Source organism: Petromyzon marinus, chromosome 15, assembly GCF_048934315.1.
Source record: "Petromyzon marinus isolate PM22_M1 ecotype Great Lakes invasive population chromosome 15, UKy_Petmar_22M1.pri1.0, whole genome shotgun sequence".
In the NCBI taxonomy this organism is placed as follows: domain Eukaryota; kingdom Metazoa; phylum Chordata; class Hyperoartia; order Petromyzontiformes; family Petromyzontidae; genus Petromyzon; species Petromyzon marinus.
In genome coordinates this window covers 4,587,700-4,604,211 of record NC_133681.1, presented here as the reverse complement: position 1 = coordinate 4,604,211, position 16,512 = coordinate 4,587,700, and the positions used below count along the sequence as shown (strand labels likewise).

Genomic DNA, 16,512 nt, shown 5'->3' with positions numbered 1-16,512 from the left:
TTTCTCCCTTTCCCCTACCCCGAGAGCGCCGCGCCTCGGGGTAGGGGAAAGGGAGACTGCAAACTTAGTATACTTATGTCATACTGATGACAATACTATATTCTATCATTAAAAATAAAAAAATATTTTTTTTACATTATTCTTTGTATGTCATGTTTTGGCTTGGGTCTAATTGTCCACGCTTAACTAACGTTGGCTGTAAATCACCACGGTCCCTTACGTTATGGCAAGCTTCGGGGACACTTCCTGGAGTCGTGGAGTTCTTCCATTACTAGTATGGTACATTTCATTAAAGCGTGTTTTAAAAAAAGTTTTTTTTAATATTACTTATTATTGCTCGCTTCTGCAATAAAAAAAATCGGCACAAGAGCTGGATTTTTAGCATCTCCACCAAAATCGTTTCCCGATCATTCACTCTCTCGGATATCTATTGTAGTGACTAGCGTTCACTTTCACCGGTGCCTATTTAAAGAGACCACCAAAACTTTCCATTCCACTGAAATAAACTCGACAATCTACACGACATGCCTTGTGTTTGCAGTGATCCTAACCTGGACACGGTGCCACGTCAGTCCAATATCACCTTCAACCAACAACGGCTAACATATTTCAAAAATGAAATTGAATAATAGGTGTACATGACAGGAACAGAACAATTCAATTCGCCATGCTCCGATGAATTGCCACGATCTGGGATCATGATTCGATGAGCGAATCATATATTTTTGTAACCTGGTGGTAGATGTAAAATCCAGACAAACGTGAATCGATAAAATATGTCGCCTGTCAAAATCTATAAACGTATATAAATGTTGGTGTACTGGGACTATAATATTCGAATTGATCAATGAACGGAGGAAACTTGACATAAGTTTTATTTCAATAAATTGTGCGAGCGGCATCACGTCACAAGAAAAAGTGTCAATTCGGAACTTTCGCAGAGCAGTGCGGGCCCATCTGGTAGACAACGTTACAGAACTGCTGCTGAACTCCATTCAAGTGACCTTTTTGATCCAGACACTAGGATGTGTAGTATCCCACAACCAGTTCATTGCTTGGGGAGGCTGACCCACAGTTGTAATTTTCAAAATCTGTAATACAGCTAAATGAAAAAATATTTCCATAATTCCATATTAGAAAAAACATCACATATCATTCATGCGTACGCATGGATTATGTAATTCATTGTGTGCAGTCATTGGTGAACAGACTGAGACCATAAACTCGCTACAGTGTTTATTTACTGGCGCTGAAGCTCAGACTCAAACGCAGGATCACAGTTGCTACCAGCTCAATGTGCTCTGACGCGTGCCACCGACCAGACCAACCGCTAAAACAAACACCTCTCATCACATGCATGGGGACTGGCAGGCACATCTATCCAGTCCACAGAAAAACAAAAGACCTCCTGGTTTAGCATACACAGGCTGTTGAGGCAAGCACCGTGAGCGAACAGCTGTGAAGCCGGCACGGCGCACAAGCTAGCCCGTGTGGCCAGCCACCTTTATCTCTCCAGTACTTGCACATTTGTACCAGGTACTCATTTAAGACCGATTTGACCTAGGGGAGATCCAGGACCGGTCCAGAAATACACAACCGAAACTGGCCACGGGCGTGAAGCGACCTCAGAATCCACGCGCTACGTAAACAAGCACGCTGGCGTCCGCCGCACGTGAAGGTCTTGCACGCGCTCGCACAGACGGAGGGACGTACCTGATGGTGACGGTGTGCCGATAGCAGGGCAGCAGCTTCTCCATGTTAAGGAAGCGCGTGATCTCCTCGAGCACCAGGCGCACGTCCGCGTTGAGGTTTTCTACCGTGCGGTTCTCGTTGCTCACCGCCACCGCCGGCGTCACGGAGTTGGCGAGCGCTTCGATCAGTGACGCCCGGTAGTAGTTATCCGAGAACTGTTGAGCATCGCACGTGGCAGCCGTTGAGAAGCGTTGACAAATTATCGGCGAGAAGAAGGCGGTTTCCGAGCTGCAGTCGATTGTACGTGCATTAAAGAGTGATTAGCGTAATAGAATTCAATGTGCTTTTTTTTTTTACAAAAACATATTTCCGCCCAGGAAAGTTCTGCTAGAGAGCGTGAAAAACTCTAAAGATCTCAGTTCCACACGCAGAATTTTAAATGGGTTCATGTGAAACGTAGGAAGATAATTATCTTTAAATAAAAAATTCCAGCGGGGAAAAAACAGGCAGATTATAATTGCAATCATCATTTTGTGAAGGCGGTAAATGAATGTCGCAATGCATTTTAGAGAAGCCTCATTATTCATGGCAGTCATTGTGGTTTTGGTTCCAATCTAATTACCCACCTGCAGTAAGAACGCTTTGTATGCTCGACCTGAATGTGAAATTACATTATACATGAAAGACAAAAGAACAACTCTCCACTAACTCAACCTCCAGCTTGAAAACAGCTATATGTATACATATGCTATATGTATGAAAAATAAATACATGCCTCCTTTTCCCCACGTGATAAACACGTCGCAGCGTGCCACGCAGCGTCTTGAGTTGCAGTTACATTGAGATGCTCTATAATTCCAAAATGAAATTGGAAATGTATTTCTGTAAGGCCTGTATATGTACAGTATGTGTTGTCCATGTACATTTAATTAAACCACTGCTGGATGGAGACGGTAGTATAGTGTTTTTTTACAATCAACAGCAGAATGCTGTGATTATATTTTCTGTTACTATTTTTTTAAGGCATATTCTTATGAACTTTGTGAATAACGTGGTGGCAATTCAACGGTGGGTGTGCAATAAACAAAATGGTCCCTGCCGTAGGAATGTGGAAATTGCATTATTGTTTTTCCCCTTCATATTTATAAACGTGAGTTTAAGAGTATTTGGCTGCTATAAATTTCCACACGACGATAAGCCAACATCGTTGAACTAACACTCACGATAGCCAGGTCACTTCTAAAACAAGAGCGATGTAAAATTTGATTTAAAGCTTTCGTGACTGCAGGGATTCGTATTCTTGGTTCTTTTGGTAAAGTCACGTAGAAGGGAAACAATAAAATAATAAAAAATATTTTTTTATATTTTATTGTTTCGAAAGAACCATGAATAAGAGCGATGTAGCTCAGTGGGCCTCACCTGGTAAAATAAAAAAATAGTTCAGTTTTTTTTTTAAATGTGGCCAATTTTCTGTTGACACATTTGTCAATAACACTGCCTTAACAAGGACAAAGTATAAAAGGCGGGGATAATCAGTGATGCAGATATAAGGATTAAAAAAATAATTTAAGGCAGTGTGATTAATGAATGTGTTGAGTTTTTTTTTGTTATTTATGGTCGTGCACCACTGCCAATGCAGCATCACCAAATAATTCGTTCAGCCAAGAGATCATCACAGAACCAATATTGCAATGCTGTTCTGCTCTTTGTCCAATGACCACCGTCTAGGTGCCTCTCCATTGTCTCTCTCAGTAAACCTGCTCCCCCGCACTCCGCAGATGTGCCCACCCATAACAATATCATCTAATTCGATTACGCTCACGTATATTTTACATCGCCACGTCCCTCTTCTGACTTTGCAAAGCCAAGCACGGTACTACACGGGGATAATAGAACAATCATTGATTTCGAACTGCTTTTTGTGTTGAGTATGTTGTCTTTCCCCTGCACCTCGGATTGGGTGGCTACGTATGGTGCGGAAGAAGTTCAACACACACGCATACACACATAAACGCGCGCACATCGCATTACAAGAGGGCGAGCAAAAAATTCAGTACAACTGAGAATAACGGTCACCTTGTTTTTACGGTTGTCGTTATACTTGATGAGATCCAGCAAGAATGTGAGCACCTCCTTGGGACACATGCCGTGAATGTCCCTCTGCATGGCCATTGTGACGGGGATGGTCTGCAAGGGAAGAACATCGTCGTCGTCATATGCGATCCGAGCCACGGAGGGCAACGCAAAGACGTCGCAAAAAAGGCTGGCGACTTAACGTGACCGCAGATGCCGAGGGCCACCTTGAGGAGGAAGTAGCTCTGGAAGTTGCAGAAGTTGTTCGTTTTGATGATGTTGGGGCAGGTCTTGCAGCAGAACATCCGTGTGAAGATCGACTTCATCGCTGGGGGTCCGTTCCACGTGTTCACCATCGCGTTGGCAATCTGAGAATGCGAGGCACGGATTAACTGTCCTGTAATATGACTGCGTGGTTTCACGAAAGACAGTGAAAATCTCTCAAGAGTTTCCACAATTCAAATTACTTTTTTTCTTTCTTACCGAGCAGTTTTATCGTCACATCGTGACCATATCTTTCCCTATTAAAATCGCATATTGTGTTTATCTTTCTACCTAATCTATGGAAAAAGAAAAGGAAAATGGTCTCAATTATAAGTCTGAACAAGCTGTTATGAAGACTAACGTGAGTCCATGTCAAGGCAAGCACATGCGCATTAATGGGTGCTAGGAACACCATCGCACGTGCCTGACTAAGTGAACCAAACGTTGCGGCAGGAACCAGGCCACCCGAGTTTGATTCCCGGCAACACCTCGCATCAGTGGCGAGTGATAATCTGAACAGGTCCTGGTCTACGCAGCTCCCTTTCACCAATCCACACTGACCAGCTCGGTGAAAGATGACCATGAGCCGACGACACAGCATGGGAAGGTCTTGATTTGGTAGTGGTGTTAAGGGTTGCAAATTATTACCATGAAATACCAAGAACAGAAGCCCCGACTAGGTTAAATACTGATTAACACAACAGTTCACATGCACTCATTGTGTGGTTTTCCACTCATAACGGGCATTGGAAGGTACTCATCTCCAATTTACAGTCAAGTGGTGAAATTTCGACATTACAATGGCAGGATCCACAAGACAACCACTGCTTACCCTTCAACAAACTCGTGGTACACACGGGCAAAGCAAAAGTCACCCTCTCCCCAACAGAAACTGTGCAGCGGGAATTGCATTACTCCAGACAGCTTGATAAAAGCCTCCGCACTTATTGTGGACGTGCAAGAACGCATTAAAACGGCAAAGAAATTTGAAAGATCGTGCATACGCACGCATTATGCGTATGCCTGACATGTGCCCGTAAACATAAGTAGTTAATTAGCAGTATGGAAGCGGAAGGGGAGCTGTCATAGCCAATCCGTTGGCATATTTGCAAAAACAAAAAATTATCCTGGTTTTCTCATTTGTTTCAAGTTAGGGCAATCCTGAGATAAATTCAGCAAGCAATAGGGTCAGCCCCCAATAGCAACACAACTTTACACGCACGTTTATTCACATCGGATCATTTTTACAAAGTGGCAGCATCTTCCCCTTTACGGATGGGCATAAGAGATCTAACTTAAATTGGAAAGCCTCCGAAATCTACGAGCCAAATTGCACACCTGCCAAAACAAACACACAAAGTAGCAGCCTGGTATGTTGCGGCAAGGAAGCATAAAGCAAGAGGGGTGAGCGGGCAGGTGGGTGAGCGAGCAGGTGGGCGAGCGGGCAGGTGAGCCAGTGGGCAGGTGGATGAGCGGGCAGGTAGGCGAGCGAGCAGGTAGGCTAGCGGGCAGGCAGGTGTGCAAGCGGGCAGGTAGGCGAGCGGGCAGGTGGGTGAGAAGGCAGGTGGGCGAGCGACCGAGATGCACCTGGGCCAGGCAGAAGGTGGACTGCATGCGCACGCGGTAGAAGCACTGCTCGTGCTCCAAGATGTCGGTGAGCGCCAAGCGCGACTGGGGCGTGGGGAAGCGCTCCAGGGCGGAGATGGCCTCGCCCTGCGCCACCACGTCGCGCTCGTAGCGCAGCTCGTACTGCCACATGAAGTCCGGCTGTTCCAGCTCCACACGTCGCAGGATGCTCATCTCCGGGTCGATGCGGATCCACAGGAGCGGTGAGTCCGCACTGGCCGACAGACGGGACCGGGAGTGGGGTGTGAGGCGACGGGAGTTTGTTTGCTTAAAGCACATCCTAGATACCATCCGATGTTATACCCGATGGTGCTATCGGCATCATAGCATGAGATTAAGTATCCATTCAGATCTTTTTGCAGAGCAGTGTAACCATTGGAGAACAGCTCACGGATTTGGATGTCACAGAACTTCGGGTCCACAGAGCAGAGGGCAGCACTTATCCCTCTAGGCTACATATCATTATCAAGAGCTGTTTTGTAAGTTAAGAGCAGCAACCACATTTCATTTGATGGGATTTTTTGGATAGTCATCGGTGACCAGGCTGAGACCATCGACTCACTGTTTTGGAGGACCCGGTTTAACCACCTGGGATTTGAACCAGGACCGGTGCCAGCTCAGTGCCCTGCCACTGTCTGCGAGTCTGATCCAGAAGAATTACATTCATCGCGCTTCTCTAAACTGGTTTCGAAAGCATCATCATTATAATAATAATCATTATCAGGTAGTGAAATCACAGTTATATTACCTACAGCTATGTTTTATTGAATGCAATGTATATAATAAAATAACATTACAAATATTTCATTGAAAACTGCCCTTGGTTAATAAAGCTTAATTCCTAATTGTATTTATATTAGAATACATTCATAAGAATATTATTGAGTGATGATACATGGGGCTTGAAGGACAGAGATAAGAGATGGATGTTGGGGTATTGCTCAGGAAGAGGGCAGCTGAATGAAGATGTAAAAGCCTGAGGAAGGGTTACTCATTCTTGAAAAGGTGACTTAGATGGTTTGTGCTTGTATTGATAGGAAACAATTAGGGTTATAGAGATTAGAGACTCATAGCCTCATACAGAGACACATTCACACAGAGGCCCGCACTCACACAGAGACTCGTGCGCACACAGACCCATACTCACAGAGACCCATACATAGTTTCACACAGAGATCTATAGACTCACACTGTGACCCACAGATTAGAAGGTTTGTGGAAATGCCACTGATAGAGGGCAGAAGTTAGTTAGTTTATTAAGTTTTTGAGCCAAATGGCCAGAATTGGGTAAAACTTAGCCCGCTTTTCACCCAGGCCACTGAAAAGCACAGACCAAGTGTTTCTAACCTAACAATTAAAACTAACAATAACATCTTTAAGAATCACAGTTAAGAGACAAAAACATATATACTATTCAAAACAATTAAAATAAAACAATGAAATCTTATCAATGATATTTATAGTATCCGAGATACAATAAGTAGCTCAACCCCCACACGAATTAGGCTTTTGGCTTAGAAAATTGTAACTAACAGCAATGTGCGATGCAAAATCGCAATAGTTTGAAAATAATGCAAGGGCACAGAAGCATCTGTGCAATTGCTGTGCAGAACGAGATGTTTTTTTACAACTCATCGCTCACAGAATCCACATCATGGTTAACCCGTCAGGGTTTTATGGCAGGGATGCTTCTGTGTCGGGGTCATAATAGGTGGACTATAATTGAGTGAGTGAAGAGCAGAGGTTATGCGGCAGGGCACGCTGCTGCATTGAAAGGTGTGCAGAAATCCAAAGAAAATTAACAGTACATTTTCCCCACTGACGTCATCGGCTTACCTTCACAATCTTGCCTCTAAGTACCATTCCCTCTTTCTGCCGCTCGTCTGCCCTGTTACTTCTCGCTCTGTGACTCCTTCCTCCCTGGAGACCTATAACTCCCTAAAGCTTCCTCAACATCCCGTCTCACTCCCTCTCGCGTCCTCGCCCTCCCGTGTCCTCCCTCTAGTCCTACGCTTCTTCTGGCTCAGCCTGGAGTGTGGATACTCGGGGCTCTCCGCGACGCTCATAATTCTAGCGTCTACAAAAAAGTGCACCAATCACCGGGGAACTCCGGAGGCCACCGTGAGGTATGGCTTGTGCGCAACTCCATGAATAAATCATTAGAGAATAACCAGAACAAAGCACAGGAACTGCTGCGAGACTAATCGTTACGCACTAAAAAGGAAAATGAGGGGGAAAAAACCGACCTCACCGCTCGTCAGCTCTCAGATCTTTTAAAAAATGAAACGCATCAACAATAGCGGATGCCGATTTAAGAATGTCTGGAACACGCTCATCTGAGCCAACGGTGAGCTCAAGCAGTAACGTTTTTTAAATTACTCGCTTAATTTAAAAACCTTGTAAGATGACATTTCCCTGACAATAAAAAAAGACTGGTTTCCCTGTTAAATAATTTACAAACTTCCACATCCCTAACGGCCTTGCACAGCGCTTCACTGGGCTTGTCGCAGGTCTTGTTCTTGTTGTTGTTTTTTTGAAAGCTCAAGACACAGCTCAAGGCAACGAACCCTATAAAATTCAACAGTTGCCTTTAAATTCACAGCTCTGCTGTGTCAGCTGCATTCGCCAGTGACCCACTTTCTCCTGCACCTGGGCTGCACACAGCCCCCCACCCCCCAAACCCCACCCCCCACTGTCTGAAGTGCTGATTTTATCCCTCTCTGGGTTGACATGCACTCCTTAATCCTGTAATGACCTTATTTTATTTTCTTTTACAGCAGCCCGCGCTCAAATGCTTTTCGGAAATTACTAAATATAATTTCTGAGGCAGGATTTAAACGTGGCCATTTCCGTTGTGCTCTGCAGAATAGATAGCAGTCACAGAATTATGCAAGCAAGGTGGTGTGAAGATGGTACATATCGGGGTACCTGAGCTTGACGCGTAAAAAATATATACATTTCCGCTGCATTAATTATTTTTGCGCCAGATAAATAAAACAATCGTAGAGAAAACATATTAACAGTTAAGTTTGGCACACGTGTGAATACATTAATAATTAATGCATTTTTGAGCATTAAAGAGTAACAGTTTTTAATTTAACCGGTGATGCTGTAGACAAAAAGCCACCAAGGTAAACACACTTGAGTGGTAAAAAAGTGCATCATTCAGAGGCCCGAGAGCAAAAACATTTGTGCTGTCGATTTAATCATTTCTCTCAGCCTGCTGTGTAAAATAAACATTCAACAAAATGTAACCTTGGACCACCCATAAAAACCTGGCTTCCTTCCAACTGCTGTGCGGTTGAAGATAAGGCCAGAAGTCGGATGCAGTGGCTTACATAAGTCCTGCTTTGACAACCAGTGCGATCCTACGATGTGGTCATTTTGTTTGCCACACGTCACAGTGCCGGTAAGATGAGCCAACGTCACTCACTCCATCAATGACAGATCCATGTCGATCTCCTCCCCGTTTAGCAGAGGGATCTTCTTCTTTTTGTTCCTGTATGAGTGAGGAAACGACAACAAATTAGGCTTTCGCCACCCCCCCCCCCCCCTGAGTCCAAGTTTAATTTTAAGGGCAGAAACGTTCCACAGACACGCGAATTCACTTGCATTTACAATTCAATGAAACGGAATTACAATACGCTGTCGCATATCCGGCCCTAACACATCCGCCCTGGCCTTGACCAAGTGACAACGGCCCGCACCTCGTGCAGTGTTTGTGTACGAGTGGAACTGTTATCTTATGGAGATGTTCACAACACAAATCTGACCTCTTCACTTTACAGTGATGTGTTCTTAAGCACAGTCCAGCATTGGCCCGTGTTTAAGGCTCTGTGCACTTTATTTTTGTCCAGGAACCTATTTGCGCACGGTGGCATAACCGTAATAATTTTCTTAAGACATTTACATATCCAATATTTTCACTTATCTGCCTACATGCGGACATTGTACTGGTGTATGTGGTGGGTTTTTTTTGTCATGGGTAGCAGAGCTCAGTTGAAGAGAATATTCCACCGCCTTGATAAAGTGAGCTACTGCAAGGTCCCTTGGGCCAAACTTTGCAAGGCAACAGATGGCAAGCAAACTGATGATGCAATGCATATTCCAACTGACGTTAAAAAGTGTGCGTGTGGTGGTCCGGATGCAGCTGGCAGATTTCCCCCGCAGTTCTTTCCGACGGCCGTGATATTTTAAAGACTGAGTGTTGCTTCCACCAGGATAAGTGTGAAAGCAAGATTAACTGTTTTGAACGTGTGTGTGTGTGTGTAATGGAAGGAAGGTTCAAGTGGTTATGAGACAGATGGTTTCTTGTAGCTGATGGTTACTGGTGCCAGTGGATTAGTGTTGAGAAGTTATTCAGATGTTTAACCAGGTGGAAACTCAAGGGACCAGGATAGTCTCGTTTGCGTGAGTGAGTGGGTGATTCAAGTCTAGTTGATTTTGTTTAAGCAGGTGAGGCTTCATAAGACCAGGACCGTCTCATTTGCTAGAGTGACCTGGGGCATTAATCTGCCAGTAGGTGACAATTATTATTATGTGTAATCTGAATTGAGTAATTTTCCAGGTAGTTTTAAAATTCGGCAAATTTCACTCAAGTTTAAGAAGACAATACTGCAAATGCGTATCAAGGATGTGGATTTGTCCCTATAATAATTTACAGCTCTTTGCCAAACAACTGATGGGGTAAGGACTCCCCCATGCTTCATGAGTCATGGGGGGTGGTTTTGACCATACTTAACCACAGAATCAGTGCAGGTTGGTGAAAGTCCCCCCGAAAACCCGTTTCAAATCCCATTCGCCACTGATATCATGGCTGGAATAAAAAGCAGTGTCTCCGAGTTCATAGCACAGTGTGCTAACCACTGCACCACTGCTCTCCGCCAATTAAAATCCATATACAACAGTGGTAACTTGGATTCCAATTTGGTCTGTCTCAAATTAAATTAGCTCGGCTTAAAATGAGTACCTGGCAAAAGTGTGGTCAATATCAGGCAGCTGGGTATTGTGCTGGTATTACCGATCCCCTCGTGTACAGCACTGGCCTTGACGGATGCTCACTAAAGAGTGCCTGCCCCAACAGTGTGTATCCTTACTTGGACAAAGGTGTGTCGCTCGGCATAAAATGATGGATCGTTTCATTGACAAAATCGATTGTCATGCTCAAAGATGCATTGAATTGTGTGTGAATTTATGCAACAACAAAAAAGACAGAACCCAAATAAAAAATATATACAGCTCATTACTGGGAAGGTGAACTGCCTCTACCTCATGTCCACTCATAACCACACATTCACCAGTTCACCACTTATATTTGCAGTGAAATAATTGAAAAACAATTGAAAAGGCGGACATGACAGCCGATAAGAGCACGAGAGTTACTTCAATTTTAACGCAAATTCGTCTGGGGAACGGCAAAGCGAAAGCAGCGGTGCGCTAAGGAGGAGCCACCTACCGGCGGCTCTTGGAGTGGCACGGAATCTCGTGGCGCGTGCTGTTCTCCTCGATCTGCAGGTTGTGATTGAACGAGCCATCCAACTCTTGCACGGTGACTGTCAGAGGACCCTGCGCGCACACACACACACACAGACGAGCGGTCAGCCAACAAAGGGCTCAGTTCAGTTCAGTTTATTTTGGTATAGCCCTGTGAGCCATTCGGCTCTTGAATCGGGTGCAACCACAACAAACAAAAAAACGAACAAGAAAAACATCTTAAAGTGACTATGTGTGACTGTGCAAACAGAAAATCCATGGAAAAAAACCAGCAAAAAATATTCCTGAAAAAAGCACCGTACACCAACGCTGTGTGCAAAAAATCCCAGTGGGATGCAAGTCAAACAACAACAACAAAACAAACATGTCCAAACCAAAAAAAACTTTTCCAAATCACCAAAGAATAAAGCCATAATTGCAACGTAACAGTGATCACAAGGACTGTGACCGAATTTTTACAATAAACTAGATAAATAACATGTAACACCAAGGGGGCCCCTCAATGCCAAGCCAGGTCAAGTGAGGCAGCATATGCCCTCCACCCTCTAGAGCCAAATCCTCGGGTCCCTGGTCTGGTCGCAAAGCTCCCACGAGAGACCCCTTCCTACCCACGAGTCTCAATAACAGCGGCTGATCTTATGCAGCCCCTTTTACAGGTGACTGAAATTATCTAATTTGTGACTGAATAAAATTAAGAAAGCTAAAAAGAACGAGTGAAATATAAAACGCATGTAAATGTGCAGAAAGACTACATTCACCAAACCTAGCTCCCAGCGCCTTGCACACGTGCAAATGAATCACTTGCAGAGGTCAAGGTGATTTTCCTACTGATAACAATGCAACGTGTGCTGCGAACTAACAGTTCGAAGTACAAGACCCAAAAGTTTATCCAGACGGGGATAAAAGCTTTGAAAAAATCAATGGACCAAGTACATTTTACTGTAAAGAGACCATGCAGAAAAATAATGCACTTTTGCCAAGGTTAGCCGAGGAGCACAGACTTGTCACACATTCCTTGAAACGCACGCACATCAAGGGTGATGCGGAACCCTACTTGCCGAGTTGTATGTACGTAGCCAACCGTGCTAATCAGAGGTGAGGAGGAAGGTCAACAAACTAAACACAAAAAACTGTTCTAAATAAAAGAGTTTTCAAACTAAATTAAAAAGTGCACAGCTCCAGTGGCTTCCTAATATCGAAAGAGCTTTGCAGATGGCCGCAGAAGCGCATCCGAAGGCACGGGATGCGGTGACTGTCCCCGTTCGATGGCCAGCCAAAAGCCGTCGCGAGGATAACCGGAGTACGCGTGATGGGCCTATGCGCATGGACGAGATCGGCGAGTTGTTGCGAGTGAACAGAGCGAATGAGACGCGGTACGCACAACGCCGCTCCTCGGCCTCACCACGTATTTCTGCGTTCCCTGCGCGATGCAGTCCTGCTTGAGCTCCAGCTCCAGGATGTTGCGCTTGCGGTTGAACACGAACGTCCCGTAGAACTTCACCACACCAGACTGGTCGCTGGACGCCCCCCCCCCCCCCACCGAATGTCAAGGGAAACCCACTGCCTGCGCCAGAGCTACAGCCAACGCTAGTCCAAAGATTAATGCGGTGAACGCAAAAAAAAACACGTGCCTGATGCTGTGCCCTCGTTTACACTCAAAACACGTGAAATAAAGTCACAAAGCACCACGGCCAATGGGGTTGGAGAGTGGAGAGAGGCTGGGTAGAGCAGCAGCAGGTAGCGACGTGGGAGCGCATAGCACACTAGGTAAATCTGCCCATTATCCCGCGACACTATCACACAACGCTCTACACACTCTGGCAAATTACATCACGGGGTCTTTAAAGCCAATTTTTTGCACTAAACAACAAATTTAAATTTACATAGCATCTAAATGCAATTGCATCTCAAGACACTGCAGAATAAGAAAAGACAAATGACTTTAAGATAGGAGAGGTGTGTGGTGGGGGGGGGAGGAGGGCAGGGAAACACACGTGAGGGCAGCACTGCAGCAGAGCTCGGGATAGAGGAACCATGGCACAGTGACACCAGGGGAAGCCAGGGAATTCAGGGCAGCACCAACCAGTCCCAGCATATTTAAAACATTTCCTAAAGAAACTACCAGGCAGACGGAGGAATCAAACCATCAGCTATATTCATATACGTTTTGAGTAGGGTGAAAATGAATCGATGGCAAGCAAAATAACCACCAGACTGCCAAACTGCTTGCTGAACAGATGTAGCACAAACTGCAACCGGGAAAGGTTACGGAATGTCTGTTTGCATCTCACACCGTGTCGGTGACGAGGGTCACGCTGTCACGAGTGCGATCGGCGATTAAACCCCCCACGGATTGAAAATAGAACGAGCTCCAGTGATAGCGGAACCAGTGGCGCTGGGGCGAACGGTTTCACATCACTGCGGAAAGCGCTTCAATCAGGAACAAAATTATGCGGCAACATTCTGCGCCCACAGGCTACGACATCTGACCTCCGAGCCACTCAACCACAGTTAAACTCACAAGTGCATGCTGATCAACGGCGTATCTCACTGACGCATACCTAACCAGCGTGGAGTGGCAATCACATCAGTGTCCAACAGCAGGCATCTGTGATTACAACCACTTATCTAGCCATTCCAATCACGTAACGCCAATTAAAAACTAAAATATTCGAAAAGTGACTTGGTGAGTTTAAAAATATCTGCAATTCCCAAATTGAATTGCTCTTTGTAACCCGCTAAACCGAAGACAAGGAATTAAGAGGTATTTTCAGAAATTCTCTCGTGGCTTGTTTCGGGTGCTCTAGTGCTGCACCAAACAGCATTTCAGTTTTGCCCTGCAAACCACGCTGATTTGTGCCAGGTTATTAAAATGAGTGGGCAACTAATTAGAACTACCACTCACACACTCTCAATATTTTCCCAGCCGAGTGAATGGATGCTCTCAATTTCGAAGAAAAACAATCACATTTGCTTACACAGCCACAGCAGGATTTTGTGAAACCTTCCTACAAATATAAGAAACAAAGGATCCCAATAAAGTATCAACGCCTCGAGAAAATGACTACATTCGAGAAGTCTAAAGGGTTTTGTTAAAGGGTGAGATTATGAAGGAACGGTTCGTTTTAATGTCTCATTAAAATTATTACAGTGCACGCAGCCTAAGGTCGTAGTGAAAAACAATGAATTTTGATATTGCATCTGTAGACAAGGAAATGTGGCTGACGCACAATATTTAAACAAGACCCATTAGTGCAGCTAAGTTACCAAAACATTACTCCCACTCTCCAGATCGGCATCTGATTTGATTGACCTTCATCAGGCAGCTCGATGATTAAACACAGACTAGCTGGCTCGCCCACACAAATGTACCACTCACGACAAACGCTCTGAATCCATACCTTCTCAAGAGAAAAAAACTAATAAAAAAATTTCAACGGTAGCAATTTGAGAAGTGTGGATTCCGAATTTTAAATCGAGCGGTGGTGCAGCAGTTATCGCAAAGCACTATATATATACCCGGCGACCGATTGGTGGCCATGCGCTCCCTTCTTCAGCCAACCTACACTGACCAGCGTAGGGGAAGTATGGTCAAACATCCAATTGTTGGACTTCGTCAGAAATGTCACCATGGCATCTGCGACCGGTCTCCTAGTGACCGAGGGCTCAGTTCGAGCGAGACAGCTGTCACTTTTTGAACATGCCGCCCCGTCTTGATGCGCAAACTCCTGGAGCAATTGCGCACTGAAGCTGGTGGTTGGCGTTCAAAGTGGACTGCGACCCTCAAAGGAATGTCGCCGCCCCCGTGGTTGTTGCCCCCCCCCCCCCCCCGTGATCCGTGGATCAAACAAATTCCTCGAGACACCGGCATGGCTGCAAGAGAAGTTTACGTGAATGCTGTCACAAGAGGTCACACGTTTGGCCCAACGGTCCTTCGATGACTACGCCTGATGAATTTAGATATGAATTGCTGCAGCAAGCCCATGAGCAAAGGATACACCCACTGACGAATCAGCGGCTGGATATCCTTGCCCGAAACAATAGAGATGGACTTGAGGAACGCACTGGTGGACAGCAGCATCTGGCTCCACATGTGGGACTGGAAGCGCTGGGAAGATGCAGTGTTGGCCAGAGAGAGCAGCTTGTTAAACACCTGCCAGGAGACAAAAGAGGGTAAGTCGATAATTCAATACAATTTTTGAAAATGTTTTTAAGTGGCCAGGTGAACTGAGAATTCAGAGCACTAAACCGATACCGCAGCAAGTGTATGGGCTCAACCCAGTCACCAATCACTGTACAAAAAAAATAACGTTGAATGTGTTTCTGCAGTTGAGGTGGTCAGGGTGGCTCAGAAGTCACAGCACTGAGCTGGCAATGCTGAGATCAAAGATCTGAAATCAGGGGGCCGCCTGTGATTAAACCGAGTTCTCAAGACAAATTTACGGTCTCGGTTTGGTCACCAATGACTGCAGAAAAAAAAACATTACATAAATTTAGTTTTTGCGCTTAATTTGGTTAAATTCCAGCTCTCAAAGTTAAATCTATGATTTCAATGTCATGCGACAGACATTGCTAGCAGTGGAAGGGCGAGTAGGCTTCCCCCCTACCATGTGCATCAAAGGTCACTTTACGGGACCTCAGAGGAAGCTGTGGTATTCACTTCCGTGAGCTTTCACTAACATGAAGGGTGCACTGCTCTGTGAGAGATAATTGCATGACACATTTCGCACAATCTGTGAAATAAATTGGGGAAATACGTTTAATTAAAAGATCCATCTCAAAAAAGTAACCAAAACCAAGATGACAATTTTTTTGATATGAGAGTGCCTACTTAGGCAATGACCGTAAAATGTTTTTTAAATATTAATAGGTACTCAAACCTTTAAATACTAAATTGCTACTTAATTTAATATATATCCATTTACATAATGTAATAGATTTTTGTTAACGTACTTCATTTTATAATTTATTGTAATAGCTTTAATTTTCACTATATATATACATCTGTACTTCGTTGTGGTTTCACTTTAGTATTTTTTTGGATGGATGCTGCCTTTTTATTCCAATTTCTAGATTGTGTATTTATTATTCCTGCATCATTCGTGTATGGTCGAGGTTTTGAATAATTTGTATCGTGGGAACATCCTTGCCGTTATGATATATTTATTACTACCAAGGTCTCCCTTGAAAAAGCCTTGCGTGTCAACGGACTTTCCCCTAGTTATGAATAAATTCTGCGTGTCTAAACATAGAACATGCACGTGTAAAAGTTGTTCTACGTTCATCAATATTTTTCTCCCTATCAAGCTCAAAATTTCATTGTGCATGTATTATTCAGAATATTAAATCACGTGTTATTATCAC

General features: G+C 44.5%; 1 protein-coding gene across 1 annotated transcript in view; it reads right to left on the bottom strand.

Moving 5' to 3' along the window:
- Nucleotides 1–16,512, bottom strand: part of TAF2 (TATA-box binding protein associated factor 2) — a 65,322-nt gene that overhangs the window by 35,768 nt on the left and 13,042 nt on the right. The window contains exons 12-19 of the mRNA XM_076067254.1: nucleotides 15,147–15,301; nucleotides 12,551–12,665; nucleotides 11,111–11,220; nucleotides 9,089–9,154; nucleotides 5,617–5,869; nucleotides 3,993–4,133; nucleotides 3,769–3,879; nucleotides 1,714–1,907 (exon numbers count right to left, since the gene is read on the bottom strand). Coding sequence (XP_075923369.1) covers nucleotides 1,714–1,907; nucleotides 3,769–3,879; nucleotides 3,993–4,133; nucleotides 5,617–5,869; nucleotides 9,089–9,154; nucleotides 11,111–11,220; nucleotides 12,551–12,665; nucleotides 15,147–15,301 — 1,145 coding nt within the window. The remainder of the gene's footprint in view (nucleotides 1–1,713; nucleotides 1,908–3,768; nucleotides 3,880–3,992; nucleotides 4,134–5,616; nucleotides 5,870–9,088; nucleotides 9,155–11,110; nucleotides 11,221–12,550; nucleotides 12,666–15,146; nucleotides 15,302–16,512) is intronic.